The sequence below is a fragment of the Chrysemys picta genome, chromosome 7 (genome assembly GCF_011386835.1).
Source record: "Chrysemys picta bellii isolate R12L10 chromosome 7, ASM1138683v2, whole genome shotgun sequence".
In the NCBI taxonomy this organism is placed as follows: domain Eukaryota; kingdom Metazoa; phylum Chordata; order Testudines; family Emydidae; genus Chrysemys; species Chrysemys picta.
The window spans coordinates 4,088,204-4,106,432 of NC_088797.1; the positions used below are offsets into that span (position 1 = coordinate 4,088,204).

At 42.6% G+C, this 18,229-nt stretch overlaps 1 protein-coding gene across 8 annotated transcripts in view; it reads left to right on the forward strand.

Moving 5' to 3' along the window:
• The window catches only part of PTPRG (protein tyrosine phosphatase receptor type G), a 579,897-nt gene that overhangs the window by 412,806 nt on the left and 148,862 nt on the right, over positions 1-18,229 (forward strand). For all 8 annotated transcript variants that reach the window (XM_065550638.1, XM_065550639.1, XM_065550634.1 and 5 more), the window contains one exon: positions 12,441-12,507. In XM_065550638.1, coding sequence (XP_065406710.1) covers positions 12,441-12,507 — 67 coding nt within the window. The remainder of the gene's footprint in view (positions 1-12,440; positions 12,508-18,229) is intronic.

Below are 18,229 nucleotides of genomic sequence, written 5' to 3' on the forward strand. Positions count from 1 at the left end.
AAATAATCGTAGATGCAGCTATAAATGTGTTATATTACTCACTGCCTCAATGTAAGAATACATCTAGAACAGAGACTGTAGGCCATACTTACAGGGTGGGGACTCTGTCCTGGGAAGCAGTGACACTGAAAAAGAGTTGCAGGTCATAATAGAGAATGAGTGGAATGTGAGCTCCCAATGTGATGCTGTGGCCAGAAGGGCTAACGTGATTCTTGGATATGTGAATGGGGGAACCTCGAGTGTAGAGGTTATTTTACCCTAGTATTTGGCACTGGTGCCTCCATTGCTGGAATACTGCATCCAGGTCTGGTGTCAACAATTCAAGAAGGATGTTGATAAATTGAGGAGGGTTCAGAAAATATCCACAAGAATGATTGAAGGATTAGAAAACATGCCATATACTGATAGATTCTAGGAGCTCAATCCATTAATTTAGCAAAGAGGAAGTTAAGGGGGACTTCGTAGGAAACAAATACTTGATAATAGGCTCTTCAATCTAGCAGACAAAGGTTTAACACAGTCTAGTGAGTAGAAGTTGAAGCTAGACAAATTTAGACTGGAAATAAAGTGTACATTTTTTAACAGTGAGTGTAATTAGCCATTGGAGCAAATTACCAGGGGTCGTGGTGAATTCTCTGTCACTGGCAATTCTTAAATCAAGATTAGATTGTTGTTAATGGATATGCACTAGTTCAAAAGGAATTATTTTGGGGACGTTCTCTGGCCTGGGTTATACAGAAGGTCAGACAAGGTGATCACAATCTGGTCTTGGGATCCATTGGTGCTTGTTTTTTTCAGAGTTCATTAGAAACTCAAATATAAAAATTATAAAAGAAAGTAAGCTGCTTCACAAACTTCTCCATGCACATTTAAAATTGTTTTGACCAAGACTATTTTTCATTAAACTGTAATGTGTAGAATTACTTTGGGCTGAAAGACAGGTCTGAATTCACTTGCATGTTCTTAGCCTGACCTTTTATAAATTCAGGATTTTTGGGAGTCTAATTTTTTTTTTTTAATTTTGAAAGCTATAAGAGACTCCTAGTTTGTTTCTAAAGGGTTTTTTTTCTTTCTTTAAAATATCAGGCTAGCAAAGAGCTGCAGTTACTTAAAGGATAATGATAGGGCATGGAACTGAATTTTGAAATCGACATGTTACGCTTCGCACTCCTATTAAACAGCCTTATCCCATGTAAGTAACAGACACATCGTTCTGTAGAGTCTGTTGATTATCTTTACTTGTGATTCAATACCAGTACTAGAGTAGCATACAATAAAAAAAAACCCAGCAACTCTAACCACAATGCAGCTGTGATGCTAACTGTCAGTTCTGTTAGCAGTCCCACTATGCATGCTCTTTAGACCTTTTGTCTTTAGAGCACTAGTAACATGATGGTTAGAGGATGCCTGTTTCCCTCTTCTGCGCTTTCCTATTGACACAGAGACAAGGGCTGACAGCACACACTCTTAGGGACATGCTTAGTCACAAGGTGAGCACAGGCAGCTGCCATTAAAAAGTGCTAGTGTTGTTGCCATTAAAAAAGTTCATCATTGATCAACCAGGGTCACGCTGTGGGTATCTGAGATACCAGTTATTTCCTGTTCAAAGTGTTGGAAACTGGAACTGTGGGTAAATACTAACTGTACAGTGTCACGATCTTACCATGATTTTTATTTGCTTCCCAAAATAAACCCCCTCAAAGAATGCATTGTGCATTCGATGGCTGGGTTGTTTTATGACTCTGGGATGCGGTCACTTGTGCATTGCCTTGTTATATAGACCATATTACTTTGTTATATAGCCTGCGTAAGATACAAGATGCTCATTTTATATTTTTATTCATCCCGTTAAAACGAAACAGTTCATTCTACCCAGAATGGCGTGTGCATTGGGGAACAGAAATAGCACAGAGAAAGTGATGAACAAAGAGATTGTATATACTTAGTTTACCTTCATACCATCTCTACCCTGAGGTGAGAGAGTTCTATTAGTATAGGAAACAGCATAATGATATTCTTAAACTCCAAGGCTGTGTTTGTTTTTCCATTGCACTTAGTGTGATGGTTACCTATTTGTTTTCGTCAAAGAGGATTACAGGCACTGTTCAATTATAAATGATACATGCAAGTTTTCTATCCCATTTCCTGAGGATCTTTTGTACATTAGTTATACTTCAGTGGATGCTTCACAGTCAGTAAATACAATGTCTTGTCACGTTTCTATTGGCATTTTTAGGAAAATTCCAGAATAGTGTTTTCTGTCTCCGTGTCATTAATCCATACTGAGCTGAGAGCGCTTCTGAACAACAGTATTAGGTGTGCGTTTATGATCACACTAGAGAAGTCTTCATTTGGCTGGTCTCCTTCAGTGTTAGCCTTTCCCATCAGGAAGTAGGGGATGGGAATGAGTTCATGCTCTTGTCCTAGCACAAGAAAAAAGCTTTGTTAAGCTTTTGCAGGCCATTCTTAAGTGAAGCCCAAATGAGAAGAAACAAAGATGTGCCAGCATCTACGTGTGATCTTTATAATAACTCTGTGGCCACAAAAGAGCACCAGTCACTGTGATTTCACACAATGCACAATTAGCCTGTGGAACTCTTTGCCAAGATATCATGGAGGCTGTGTATTTAGCAGGATTCAAAAAAGCTAGGGTTACCATACGTCCGTTTTTTCCCGGACATGTCCGGCTTTTCGGCAATCAAACCCCCGTCCGGGGGGAATTGCCAAAAAGCCGAACATGTCCGGGAAAAATACCCGCCGGGCACTTCCGCTCCCGCAGCTGCTCTGTTCCTCCCCTGACTCAGACTTCGGCTCCGTTTAAGAGCCAAGCTGCCCGAGCCAGCGCTACGGGCTTCGGGCAGCCCCCGTGCCTCCGGACCCCGAGCCGCCGGCCGGGCACTTCCCTTCCTGGGCTCCAGCTGCTCTGCTCCAGCGGCTGGGGTCCGGAGGCACGGGGGCTGCCCGAAGCTGGTAGCGCTGGCTCGGGCAGGTTGGCTCTTAAACAGAGCCGAAGAGTCAGGGGAGGAGCAGAGCAGCTGGAGCCCGGGAGGGAAAGTGCCCAGCCGGGGACACAGGGTCTGGAGGCTGCCCGCCAAACCATGAAGCCGGTAGCGCTTGGGCAGTCCTTTTCGCGTGGCTGGGAGGGAGAAGGGGGAGTTAGGGTGGGGACTTTGGGGAAGGGGCGGGAAAGGGGCGGAGTTGGGGTGGGGCCGGGGGTGGGGAAGGGGCAGGGCCAGGGCCCGTGGAGTGTCCTCTCTTTTTTATTTTTTAAATATGGTAACCCTAAAAAAGCATGAGATATTTCTAAGGATAATGGGCATATACAGCATTTCCCTAATAAAGACATTTTGATAGAGTTTTGGAAGGGATATAAACCCACCTGATGGTAGTGGTGTGGTGGAAGGAGTCGAATCAAGCTGGAAGGAGTCGAATACCATCTTGTTGCACAAGAAGGGCTATCGAGAAAATCTTAAGAACTACCGCCCTATATGCCTGCTGTCTCACATCTACAAGCTCTTTACAAAAGTGATAATAAACCACTCTAGCAGAGTCAGGATGAACAACAGCCGAGAGAGCAGGCAGGGTTTCGAAGAAATGTTAGCATGATCGACCATATATTTACCCTTAGCCAGCTCCTAGAAAGAGCGAGGGAATACAAACTGTGAAAAGGCCTTCGATAGCATCGAGTTTAACGCAATATTAAAGGCGCTCACAGAGCAGGGCATTAACACGCAGTACATCAGTTTGTTGAAGGAAGTGAATAGTGGATGTACAACAGACATTACTCTCCTCGAAACTCCCCTCCCCAGTCGAGAAAGGCGTAAAGCCAGGAGATACGATTTCACTGAAACTATTCACTGCTTGCCTCGAAATGGTTATGAACAAGAGGAGTGGTGTCAATGTAAACGGAGAACGATGATCTCATCTCAGATTCGCGGACGGCATCGTACTAATTGCCGAAAGCACCAACCAACTGCAGAATATGCTACGAAGACTCAACAAGAAAAGCAATCAGGTCAGCCTGAAAATGAACCGCTGCAAAAAGAAATACATGCGATCAGACATCTTACTAAAAGTCCGAATAATGGTAACAGGAGAAGAAATCGAAGAACTTTCCCTGTGGGGAGATTATCCCAGAACTGCCTTGTCCACAATTCTGTTAAGCATCCAGTGCGGGCCAGTGTCAGAGACAGCATACTGGACTAAATGGATCCTTGATCTGATCCAGTATGGCAGTTCCTATGTTTCTGTGCCAGGTAAAAGAGAGACATGTAACACTTGGGCTAGAACCCAGCACTTTGGGTTTCAAAAGCACACTTTACTACCAAAGGGAATTTAAATGAGGAAACTTGAGAATTAATCTTTTTTTTTTTAAGAAAGAAATTTGAAAACTTGAGTTTTTCTTCTGAAGGTTTGAACCATTACAGAAAATGGATATTGGGCTTAGGAGCTGCAAAACAGATCTGGAATGACCTCCGGCGTGAGCGCCATTGCTGGAAAGGAGCTATTGTGCTGTGCATGGTTGATTCCATGCACTGCTCCCAAACAGTTGCTCATCTGGCCTGTGATTTTAGGCCAGCTCTGAACCAGGCAGAAAAAGAACGTTTCTCCTAATGGTTTGCAGTTTTTTAAACACGTTTAATCTTCAAAAAGCACCAAACATCCCAATGGGAAATGAGAGAACGCTGATTTTTTTTTTTTTTTTTTTTGTGAGGTCTCTTCACCTGTGGAAAAGGCCAACTAGTAATTACGTATAGCTTTGTCCACAGCGTGCAAAACCAAGCCGCAATAGTGGTGAGATGTTGAGAAAATGGAGTGCAGCGTTAGCAAGAGGAAAGCAAAACAACTGCATGGAAAAATAAAAACATCTCCCAAGGAGCACTGAACTGAAACCTGATCTCCCTAAATGGTATCCATTTGCACACAGGTTTTTAAAGAGACAAGAGACCCTGCATTATACAGATGAACAGAAAATGTGATTACAGATGCACCGATACTTTTTTCCCTGAACAGAGCCTGAGTCCCCATTTAATTTTATTGCAGAGCATCACACGTTTTCAGAAGACACTTTCAAAATGCTTACTTAGCTGGATCTATAATAGGTGCTGTACCTCAGCCGATTAAAGGGACACTGCCAAGGTTGGTAGGTCTAAAAATTGATCTACTTTGACAGAAAATCCCATCTGGAAGGTTTTTCCCTTCAGGATTCTTTCCATCTCTTTCCTCTTTTCAAACCAATTGCAGCTGTCACCAGAAATAAAAACAAAGCGAACAAAATAAAAGTCTGCACAGTTTACAGTTAAACTACCGGTTAGTAAAGCAATGCCCAAGTCCAGGGTCAGGCACCTCTGTTTTCTTTGAGTCACAAACTAAATCACTAGTTTTACCTTTTTTAAAAAAAATGTGATTTTAGTGGCAGCAATGATGGGTTTGGAGAAATCTAAATAGATAGGAAGGACCCAATAGCATAGCCCTGAACAATCCTGTATTTTTAAACTGTTTACTTGCTTATTTGCCAGAAGCAGTGCAAAATCTACAGGCCTGACTTGTGACTGTTGAATCCTTGCAACTTGCTGCACTCAATACTAGACTTGCCTTGAGTTCTACTGCCAATGTTTGTGATTTTTACATAGATATTTTCTTATTTTTAAAAACATTTTTCACCCTTTTATTGTGTAAAAGACTCCCACAAACAGGGAAGACTGTTCAAGAGACCTCTTTCTCTAACGTGCCTTCCCCTTACCATATGATCTGAGAGCCACACAATCTTTAAATTCTCCTCACTACTTTCTGGACGGTAGGGCCTTGCTATCACCCCCATTTTACAGATGGGGAATTGAGGCACAGAGAGACTAAGTGATTTGCCCAAGGTCTTGAAGGAAGACTGTGTCAAAGGAGGAATGCCCCTGTCTCTCCCAGGTGCCAGGGTAGTGCTCTAACCACTGGGTCATCCTTCCTTTCTCACTCTGGGAGGAAACAGGTAAAACTTTAAAAACCACACTTGTGTCTGAGAATGCTTTAGTTACCACTATTATAAGAAGCACCTGAGATTATTAGAATTGGAAGAGTATGGAGAAGAAATACTTCCCTGTTTTTGTTTTTTCTTTGTTATGTTTGTTTTTGTTTGTTTGTTTCTATATACTTTGTCCGTTTGCTGTTGCTTTTTTGCATCTGGTATCATTTTGTGCATTCTCAATATGTCCTCTTGAGTTACTTTCTCCTTTTCTTAATGTAGGTCTCACACAGCAGCTATAAGAAAAACACTTTTTTTAAAATACAGCAACATGAGTATTAAAGCCACAAAATCTGACAGAGGTAATTGGGGGCATGCCTTATACTATTTTTAAGTCGTGAAATTGTTGGGATTTTTTAGCGCCGTCCCTTTAAAGGTGGAGTGAGCTAACCCAATAATGTAAATGCAGTAGTGAATGTTCTTTGACCACTAGATTAAATAACATCCATGAAATGTAGAAATGGATTAAACAATGGCTAGGTTAGCTAAATAGCAGCAAGGCGGGCAACAACAAGGAAGCAATGAAGTGGCAGGAGTGGTTAAAGCTGACAGTTAATTAAATGGCAAATAAAATGCAGAGCAAGTGGGGATTTGTGTAACTTTCCACTGTGACTCAGAGGTGTGAGAGTCATTCAAGCTTTCCCTTGGTGTCTGGCCCTTCGCTGCCCTGGAGTGACGGCTGTGGTGCACCTGCCCTGTAACAAAGGCTGGCTTACAAGTCAGACTGTTTCAAAAACAAAAGGGCTGCATGTATCTCAGCTTGTGCCAGTTTGAGGGACGGGGCTATGAGGGCCAGCCACGTTCTAATGCTGGCCAGGGCCGGCTGCTGACGACTGTCCGTCTTCTCTTGATAGGGAGCTGCTATTGGGCAATCTCAGAGCGTCTTGGTGGTTCTGGAATTGGCAAGCGGGCGGTCAGTGTAGCCCACACAAGGTGGTGATGAGCTGAAGCAGGCCTCTCTCTACTAGTCGTGCTGCTGCAGCTGTCACCTTCCTTCCCAGGCAGTTTTAACTGTTGCATGAGCGGAGTCACGTTCAGCTGGGTTTAGTGTGCAAGGTTGTGTGTGGCGTTGTGACAGACTGACAATTTCCTGCAATATCCTGAATGAACTTTATTGAGTTAAGTTAAACCTTATTGAATTAGGTGTGATGCCTTTGGGGTTCATTGTGTTAAAAATACAATTGTGTATTGGTTATTGTGGAACTGTATGTAACTTCTCTAGGAAACTGACTAATGCACCCTCTGGAAGGTATTAGGAACGTCAAAGGGCTTTTTGGAACAATACGTGTGAAGTGGATTTCCTAGGAAATAGCTGGGGATAGATGGGGATGCAAATCATCCACTTCAAAACCCATTTTCTACGAATGTCTTTCTCCTGGAAGCTCCAGCTCAAAGACCCCGGAACTATAAAAAGGGTGTTTATAAACCTGTTTTGAGTTTGCTAGTTCTGTGCTGAGGCTGTGATAAACTAGTGATCTCAAGGCTTCCCACTTGGGTGGGAGTTTGAAGGACTGTTGCTGCCAGAATCCATGTTTGGGCTGGAGTTAATTCTGGTAAACCTATGCATGCATAGAGGTTATTTCATTGTTTTAAATATGTTTTCTCTGTAGTGCTTTTTACCTTCAGAATAAAATAGGCTTGCATAGAAAGAACTTTATGGTACTTATAAATGTAGCAATTATATCTGTTAACCCTCTCTGAAGAGGAAGCAAGCAGGTGTCCTTTTGCAATCTGTCTTTGCTGGGAATGACATAGTGAAGGCAGGGAACTGTGCCTGAAAATGCTGTGATCAGAAGGGAGAGACACATGAGTCTCCACCCAGACAGGCAGTGGCTGGGGAGCTAGAAGTGGAGAGTGGTACTCTGGCTGGATCACTGAGGGGAAATACAGATGCAGTTCCCGGAACTACCACATTATGCATCAGGTAATCACGTTGTGTGAGTGTGAAGCAATTGAGAAGGTTGGGTTGTGTGCGGATGAATTTCTTAGTATATGCATGTGGTTAAACTAACCGTGGTTTGCTTCTTTCGTGAGGTCACAGCTTTGGGGTTATTGTTCTGGTGGCAGGACTTGGAATTACTTTGGTGGGCATTCGAATTAGGGCAGCCGGGTCTCTCAACCCCACAAATGTTGGACAAGGAGGTAGTGCCTTTTCCTGTGAATTAGGCGTTAGCCCAGCTTTACCAAAGAGGGTTGATTTGCATAGAGACCCTGAACTATCTGACAGGGTTCACAGTTTCTTCAGTGCAGGGTGTATCTAGCCCTTGGGAAACTGCAGGCCCAGAGCGGGTTGTGTGGACAGTTAAACTATTCTGTATTTGAACATCAGAAGCTGACAGCACGGGTTGGCCATTGCCTCCTCCACTTGAGCTGCTGCTAGCATAGGTTGAGGTTGCCTTTCTGTTGTTCCCACCCATACATCCATATTGAACTCCAATGGCTCCTTCCTATGAGTGTGCTGTGGCTGAAGCCCAAGAGGCAGGTTGGCTGAGCAGGCACCAGACAACCTGGGCTGGCTGCCTCCTCCTCCTACCTGCCTCGCTCTGCTGCACTGAGAGGCCAAGTGAGGGCCAGAGGTAAAGATATAGGGAGTGTGGGAGAGTCTTCCCCCTGTTAAAGCAGATTAAGACCTCCCAACTCCTCTAGCACTGAGTGGCTTGGGGGAACCATGCCTCCTACATGTTTCTCACTGGCTGATGAAGTGAAGACTCACGGGACATGGAAGATCTGAGGTGGAAGGGAGTGGAGCCTGGCTAGGGAGTTTCTGGGACCCCACACTTTCCTTCCACAGATGAAACAACAGCACTACATGAGGGAAGAAGAGCTGTCCCAGCTAGGAATCTCCTATTCTGGATTACTTTTCTCAGCAAAAAGATCTGCGCTCTCACCCTTCTCCAGCCCTACCTACTGGGTCCCCATCTTTTCCAATGGGAATAGAGAAGGAAATCCCACCCACCAGATAGCACCCTGATAACTAGCATACATTATCTAGATATTACACACCGTCACCCTTTGAAATGCATCAATCTCCTGAAGTGCCGGAGAATAGAAATTCAGCTGAAAAATGCATTCTTCTGAAACTATTAGCAAATGTGGGTCAACCTTAACTAAGGGATTGTCTACATTACCCGCAGGATTGATGGGCAGCAGTCGATCCAGTGGGGGTCGATTTATCGCGTCTAGTCTAGACACGATAAATTAACCGCTGAGCGCTCTCCCGTCCGCTCCGGTACTTCACTGGAGCGAGAGGCCACAGGCGGAGTCGACGGGAGAGCGTCAGCTGTCGACTCACCGCAGTAGATCTAAGTACGTCAACTTCAGCCACATTATTCACATAGCTGAAGTTGCGTAACTTAGATCGGAAAATCCCACCCTACCCCCCAGTGTAGACCAGGCCTTATACTTTCGGCTGGAAAACACCTGATTAAAAAAAAAAAAGTCTAAACATTTCTTTTTGACTTTTTCATTTCAAAATGGCTTTTGTTTTTAAATTTGGCCATTTTGGGGGCAAAAAAGGATGAAAAACATCAGAAAACAACTAAAATGAAAAACTCAGGAGGAAAGAGAGATTTCAGTCAACCAAAACATTTCAGTCAATTCAAAATGAAATTGTTCTGAGGTTTTCAATTCAATGAAACTTTTCAAAAAATGGTTTCCAGTTCTAATCGAAACAGATTCCCCCTTCACTCCCCTAGTTTGGCCCCCAAAACAAAATATCCAATGTATATGCTCATCTCTAGGGGAGAGCAGTAACTTATATACTCATTCGAAAAACAAGTGACAGAAATAAGAACATACGAACAGCCATATGGGGTCAGCCCAAAGGTCCATCTAGCCCAGTGTCCTGTCTTCCGACAGTGGCCAGTGCCAGGTGCCCCAGAGGGAATGAACAGAACAGGTAATCATCAAGTGATCTATTCCCTTTCACTCATTCCCAGCTTCTGGAAAACAGAGGCTAGGGACACTATCCCTGCCCATCCTGGCTAATAGCCATTGATGGACCTATCCTCCATGAATTTATCTAGTTCTTTTTTGAACCCTGTTATAGTCTTGGCCTTCACAACATCCTCTGGCAAGGAGTTCCACAGGTTGACTGTGCATTAAGTGAAGAAATACTTCCTTTTGTTTATTTTAAACCTGCTGCCTATTAGTTTCATTTGGTGACCCCTAGTTCTTGTGTTATGAGAAGGAGTAAATAGCACTTCCTTATTTACTTTCTCTATACCACTCATGATTTTATAAACCTCAGTCATATCCCCGCTTAGTCATCTCTTTTCCAAGCTGAAAAGTCCCAGTCTTATTTATCTCTCCTCATATGGAAGACGTTCTATACCCTAATCATTTTGTTGCCCTTTTCTGAACCCTTTTTGAGATGGGGCGACCACATCTGAATGCAGTATTCAAGATGTGGGCATACCATGGATTTATATAGAGGCAATATATTTTCTGTCTTATTTCCTATCCCTTTCCTAATGATTCCCAACATTCTGTTAGCTTTTTTGACTGCCACTGCACATTGAGTGGATGCTTTCTGAGAACTATCCACAATGACTCCAAGATCTCTCTCTTGAGTGGTAACAGCTAATTTAGACCCCATCATTTTATATGTATAGTTGGGATTATGTTTTCCAATGTGCATTACTTTGCATTTATCAACATTAAACCTCATCTGCCATTTTGTTGCCCAGTCACCCAGTTTTGAGAGATCCTTTTGTAGCTCTTTGCAGACCACCTGGGACTTAAGTATCTCGAGTAGTTTTGTATCATCTGCAAATTTTGCCACCTCACCTCACCACCATTTTTCCAGATCATTTATGAATACGTTGAGTAGGACTGGTCCCAGTACAGACCCCTGGGGGACACCACTATTTACCTCTTTTCATTTTGAAAACTGACCATTTATACTTACCTTTTGTTTCCTATCTTTTAACCAGTTACCGACCCATGAGAGGACCTTCCCTCTTATCCCATGACAGCTTCCTTTGCGTAAGAGCCTTTGATGTGGGACCTTGTCAAAGGCTTTCTGAAAATCTAAGTACACTATATCCACTGGATCCCCCTTGTCCACATGCTTGTTGACCTCCTCAAAGAATTCTAGTAGATTGGTGAGGCATGATTTCCCTTTACAGTAAGAGAATAAGTCATTTCATGGTGACTTGTTACTTTTTAGTTTATCAATTTGTTCCAAAATCTCCTCTAATGATACCTCAATTTGGGACAGTTCCTCAGATTTGTCACCTAAAAAGAATGGCTCGTGTTTGGGAATATGATGCACTTTAGTTCACCCATCTTATTATTTAGACTTCTAGCATTGGTATATAAGCACTTTAAAAACTTGTCACTTTTTAGCTGTCTGCCGTTACATGATGTAATTGAATGGGACTCTCTTTCATTTGACTGTTTCTGATCAGATCCTACCTGTATTTTATCATTTTCCATCCTGGAGCCTTAATTTGGAAGGTTTGAACTGAAGGTGGGGAAGGAAGGTTTAATGTCCCTGGCCTGGTCTACACTGGCGGGGGGGATTGATCTAAGATATGCAACTTCAGCTACGAGAATAGCGTAGCTGAAGTCAACATATCTTAGATCGACTTAGATTGACTTACTTCGCATCCTCGCGGCGCGGGATCGACTGCCGTGGCTCCCCCGTTGACTTTGCTTCCACCTCTCGCCGAGCAGGAGTTCAACAGTCGACGGGAGAGCGATCCCCGATAGATCAATCATTATCCACCGATCCAGCGGATAGTGTAGACGTACCCCCTGTGTCTGCTGGTTTTACTCCCCTCTCTGGATTGTGGCTAGATCATCTCTGCCGAGGATGTGGTTTATCTCTGCGCAGAAGAACACTATGGACATTTTTGCTCCAGGAGCACAGGATTGCATTATCAAATTTCAGAGGCTATTGTCTCGACTCTGCCTGATGTGATCTTTATCCCTCCCTTTTGCAAAGGGCCCTTAAATAAGTTGCTTTAAAAATATTTTAAAACAATACACTAAGGGCTAGATCCTTTTCTGGTATGAATTGATGCAGCTCTGCTGACTTCCAAGAAGCCACATTGACTTGCAGCAGCTGAGGAGCTGGTGATTTTCAGTGGCTAGCGGACTCTTCTTTGGTAACTTTGAACTACTATTTAGCTAAGAAATTTGTGGAGAGAAATCAGCTGTTCGGTTTGAGGCTTTGCAGGGGCTTTAACGTTTCTAATGTTTTAATGTATTCTGAAGACTTTCTCTCTTTTGATTTAGCCTTTGTCGCATTATTTTATTGTCCCATATATCTTCAGCATTTGTTGAGGAGCCATTGTAAATGTGAGAACTAAGCAGCTTGCTAGATAACATCTCCCCCCCCCACCCCTTTAGAAGATTAAACTGAGACTGTTCTGTCTGATGCCAGAATAGATTTAACCAATCATATATCCTTTATATGTAGGTCAGTCAGCGGGACAATCCAGCACTGGACCCTATTATCCATGGGTTGAAGGGTGTCGTACATCATGGTAAGTAGCTACTTAAACTTTTTTTGCTGGAAGGGTAGAGGGCTAGAATATTGTCCTTAAGGGATCGGGTCACCCTTCAAAGGACATATTGAGATGTACATTCTTCATTCACTGATGTTTAAGGGCATTAAAGCCATTATTTGATTGGTACAGATCAGACTCATTTGTTACCTGAAAATGGGTGTGGGTTAACAGTAAACAATTTGTTTCTTTTCAATCAGTGCTTTAGAATGTGTAAGTTATAAATCAAAACTTAGTACAATATATCATTCGTATTAGTACTTCAAATTCAGTGCAGACGTTTCATGCCTGCTATTTATCTTGCATTTGGTCTAAAAATACTCCTCTGAAGTTTCTATTTGTTTATAAATTATTTGTCTTTCAAATTTAGGGAGCTGATAATGAAACAGAAAATTAACTATCTGTGAAAATTAATTAAACTTTGCAGCAGATGAACATCTTTCTAATGCTGGCATAAATATAATCATTCAGCTGTTCTGATGCATATAAACCTATTATCCTTGAACTTATAGAAGGTCTTGAAATAAATATTAATATATTTTATATTTTTATAACTAGTTTTACTGAGGAATTATCCTGAAACCTTATCATTAGTAATGCGTCATTAGCAATGACATCAAGATTCTCCACTTCTAACATCCCCTTGTCAAGTTTTAATATAATGATTTGTAAAGTTTTAATAATCTCATTATAATTCAAAAGGCATCTGCAGAAATGCCGTTAGGTACTATAATAAATCTCTGTTCTGTCTATACTACCGCAATAAAACATCTTTGCACCTTTTCAGAGGATTGTCTTTAGACATTAGCTGGTGCCATAGAGCTTAACAAACATTTTTTTTCTCTTGACTAGAAACCTAAAACTAGTTGACAGTGTTAGATTAAAACAAATAGGATTTTGGATTAATTGCTATGCTTTCAAAGTCATTTAACATTGCAGCTGTGCACACCAATAAATCTAGTGCAAGTGAAAAATAGGGGTTAAATGATAACATACCACAAAATCCTTCATTGAGAGAATTTTCCATAGGTTTTTGCCATTTATAAATTGCCGTGTTCTACTGTGAAATAAAAACTACACACTGAGCTGAAATAGATGTTATTATCCAGTTCCCACTGAGTTACAAAACAGGCTGGCAAAAAAAATAAAATACCAAGGATGAGTTGGGCAGTTAGGATTTTCCGGCCTTAGGTAATTTGACACTGAAGTCAAGCTGCCATGTAAGTGAACCAAAATCTTTTTTAGGTTTGTAGTCTACCTGCTCTCTCTTTCAAGGCCCTCTTTCCCCTGGCAAAGGTGGATGGTGTTTAATCCATCCTGTTCCTTTCCCACTTTTTCCCCCCCAAAACTGCTGCTGAAAAAACTGCTAGCGTATAATCATGTTGGCGTCTAGTAAGAGTACCCCATTCCCCAAAAAATTAGTCTGGTATAACGTGACCCGGTCCCTAGCTTGTGGTTCCGTGGCCACATAATGATATTCTTGGAGCTGCCTAGACACAGCAGAATGTGGGTGGATAAAAGATGTTTATTTTTGTTTCACTCACAATGCACAGAAGACCACGAATGTTTCAAGGGGAGGAAATAGGTTGATATATTTCAATAACTTGCTTCCTTTAAAAAACGCTAAGAAAAAAAATAGAGGAAAATCTTGTTTTCCTTCCTGTTTTGGCTACTTAAAGCCTTACTTTTTGGTGGGAAAAAGGCTTTCTTGGAGGGAGGGGGATTTTAAAAAAATAGTTAGATTCAATACTGCTAGCTCCTTTCTTTCTTTCTTTCTTTCTTTCTTTCTTTCTTTCTTTCTTTCTTTCTTTCACTATTTTGGTTCTGTGTAGAGTAGTGGGACACGTAACAGCTTCAGTTCTACTATAAGTGCTTTCATTGTTTTATTTTATGTAATTTACCTAAAGCCTTATGTGGACACATTTTTATAACTGAAATAAATACAGAATCCCCAGGGGTTGCATCTTAAAGGGGGACCCCTGTTTGTCATCAGTTATGCCCCGTTTAACTCTGATTCTCCCGTAATATGGACTCCAGCTGAGTTGTACGTTAGTTAGATGGAAACTCTTATGGAGTTTGGACAGTTTGCTAGTGGGAGAGGGAGAGGAGAGAAGAGCACACCAATGAATACAACCAATACAAACAAAAGAAGATGGAAATGGGCAAAATAAGGAACTTGAATGTCTTTGCCATTTGTGGCCTTTGGCTGCCTAGCTACCGCTATCACAGTAACACCTGAGAGCATGTGTGTGCATGTACATATGTATAAGATGATAATAGAGAATGTATGATCCTTATCTTTGGGCTGGCCATGTTGCTCATGAGTTAATTATATTCATCCCAAGGTAGTCTTTATACTATGTCATTGCTTACTCTACATGTGCCATATATTAAAAATAAATCAATACATAAAAAGTCCATTTTAGAAATGTTTCCAAAAGTTATTTAAAGTGGTGGTGGTGGTGGTATCTTCCATATCTCTCTGCCTGTCACCCCAGATACAATGGGCTGGCTCATTCTGCAGTAAAACTCTCAGAAGGAGACTGAGGAGGAGGAGGAGAACTCTACCAGGATCCCCCAGTGGAGATCCACCACCAAATTCTAGGGATCCCGAGGTATCAGTGGGGGACCAGGGCCATCTTTGTGGAGGCGCTCAGTCTCTACTGCAGCTTTGGCTGTTCGTTTTCTTCCACCTTCCCCTCCATTGAAACAACAATATTTGGCAAATAATGGTGTAAACTTGCTAATTATCATGCTGTTTTGATAGAAAAACTCACCCAACAATAATGATGCTTTTTATGTATTTGTTTGCATTATACTAGCAACTAGGTCAGGAGCTCCAATCCAGGATGAGGACTCCATTGTGCAAGGGGCAGTACAGAAACACCATTTCATACAAAACAATTGTGCTGTTATACCTGCCAATACGTGTTATACAAAACCAATACATATGGTTTTTCCATTTTTTCCTGGGAAGTTCTCTTCGTTGTAAGTGCCCTTCCAGGGGTGAGTGAACATTTTAAATGTCAGAAATACTTCCTGTGGAAGCAATTTGAGCTTGAGATTTCGTCAGGGATTTGAATTACTCACTAATTTGATGGAACATAAATAATTGTGCCCTTCACAGTGTCACCGGTTTAGTAATGATGATAGAGAAATGTACACATAAAAATCAATACGGACTTAGTCGGTGCTCAGAATTTGCTTTATTTCTTTCATCTCCAGGCATAATTTCCTAGAATCTTAATGTCATATTAAGCTTAATTTTACAAGAAGAAACATATAAAGTTCCTTAGCTGGAAGGAAAACTAGTGATGTGCCAAACATCCTAACAGTGTTGTGGAGAAACGACAGTGCTTTCAGGTTTGCTTCATGTCTTCCTGCCTCATGGCACATTCGCATCACATGCTACAGACTAGGGACCGAATGGCTAGGTAGCAGTTCTGCAGAAAAAGACCTAGGGGGTTACAGTGGACGAGAAGCTGGATATGAGTCAACAGTGTGCTCTTGTTGCCAAGAAGGCTAACGGCATTTTGGGCTGTATAAGTAGGGGCATTGCCAGCAGATCGAGGAACGTGATCGTTCCCCTTTATTCGACATTGGTGAGGCCTCATCTAGAATACTGTGTCCAGTTTTGGGCCCCACACTACAAGAAGGATGTGGAAAAATTGGAAAGAGTCCAGCGGAGGGCAACAAAAATGATTAGGGGTCTGGAGCACATGAGGAGAGGCTGAGGGAACTGGGATTGTTTAGTCTCCAGAAGAGAAGAATGAGGGGGGATTTGATAGCAGCCTTCAACTACCTGAAGGGGGGTTCCAAAGAGGATGGAGCTCGGCTGTTCTCAGTGGTGCCAGATGACAGAACAAGGAGCAATGGTCTCAAGTTGCAGTGGGGGAGGTCCAGGTTGGATATTAGGAAACACTATTTCACTAGGAGGGTGGTGAAACACTGGAATGGGTTACCTAGGGAGGTGGTGGAGTCTCCTTCCTTGGAGATTTTTAAGGCCCGGCTTGACAAAGCCCTGGCTGGGATGATTTAGTTGGGAATTGGTCCTGTTTTGAGCAGGGGGTTGGACTAGATGACCTCTTGAGGTCCCTTCCAACCCTGATATTCTATGATTCTATGCTGTCCATGATTCCAAATTCCAGGATGCTCCCTTGCAAAGCATTGCATAGGCACGATGAATGAAGAGGCAGCTTTTCTCAGAGCTGGCAGATGCCTGTTGCTGATGTTGGCACTGCTTCCGGTTTTCTGCCTTGCCAAGGATTGTCGCTCTTGCCCTCCAGAGAGGTACATGTTATTCTTTCCCCCCCTTTTTTTTTAATCTGGTACAAAATATACTAAAAATACTGTGCACGGGCCTGTATCTGGTGGTGCTCATGCTAGACAGACAGGCTTCAAGAGTGGAGCCCTCTCTCCACGGATGGGACGTAGTGTGAGGCAGCAGGAGTGCTAGCTGACCTGCCAACTTGTTTGCAGCCTTCGCTCTTGGCCTCCTTTTTCAATGTCCATTCAGTGTCTCTGCAGAGACTGACAACAAAGGTCAGTGCCAGTTGTGCCGGTCGTTTTGAGGATCTCCACTAGGAATTGGTTGAAGTTAAATCATACATCAAGATATGGTGGTCATCGCTGTGACCTGGGCAGCATGTGATGATCAGTGACCCTGCCGATATATCATTCCCAGTCTCCAGAACCATGCACTCTTCCACCTCCATTTTATTGTTTCCAATAAGAGTCTCTCTTTGCACTGACTCCTGATACTGTTGTACATGAGGCAGAGGTGCAGAGGCCAGACAGTAGCTGCTCCCTCCAACGTGAGTACTGAGCTCTCTGTTCTCAGACAGAAAGTGTGTGCCCACTCTTGGAGGTCCAAGGGACACTGATACTAGGACATGTATTTTGCAGCAGATTACCATTACAATCGATGATCAAGCTTTCACTTGCCTCCCCAATTCTCCAACTAGAGACCTGAGGAACACCTAACGTAACATCGAGCTATTCCATGGAAGTATTGATTTTCCACCTCATGTGTTTCTGATTTTTCTCTTTCTATTGTACCATTTAGTGAGACACGGTGATGAGGTAATATCTTTTACTGGACCAACTTCTGTTGGTGAAAGAGAGAACCTTTCAAGTTACACAGAGCTCTTCCTCCTCCACTGGTGTCAGTCCTGTCAAGATATTCTATCTCTTGAAGGGAATACCTGGTGGCGTTGACTTCTTTGTTGTTCAGCATTGTGCCTCGCACATCGGGTGACCAGATGTCCTAATTTTATAGGGACAGTCCTGATATCTGGGGCTTTGTCTTATATAGGTGCCTATTACCTCCCACCCCCGTCCCAATTTTTCACCCTTGCTATCTGGTCACCCTACTCGCGCACATACGCACACCATGTGTGTCGTCTTCCTTCATTCTTACTATATGTACCACCGAAGCAAACAGATAGAAATATTAAATTTGCAGTTTTGTTGTAGCTTTGTTGGTTCCAGGATATTAGAGAGACAAGGTGGGTGAGGTGATATCTTTTATTGGACCAACTTCTGTTGGAAAGCTCTGTGTAGCTGGAAAGCTTGTATTTTTCACCAACAGAAGCTGGTCCAATAAAAGATATTGTCTCATCCATCTTACCTCTCTCAAAAAATGAAGAGGAGACAGCTCCACTCCAGACCCCACCAAATCTTGTGCCAGTGATGGTAGGCC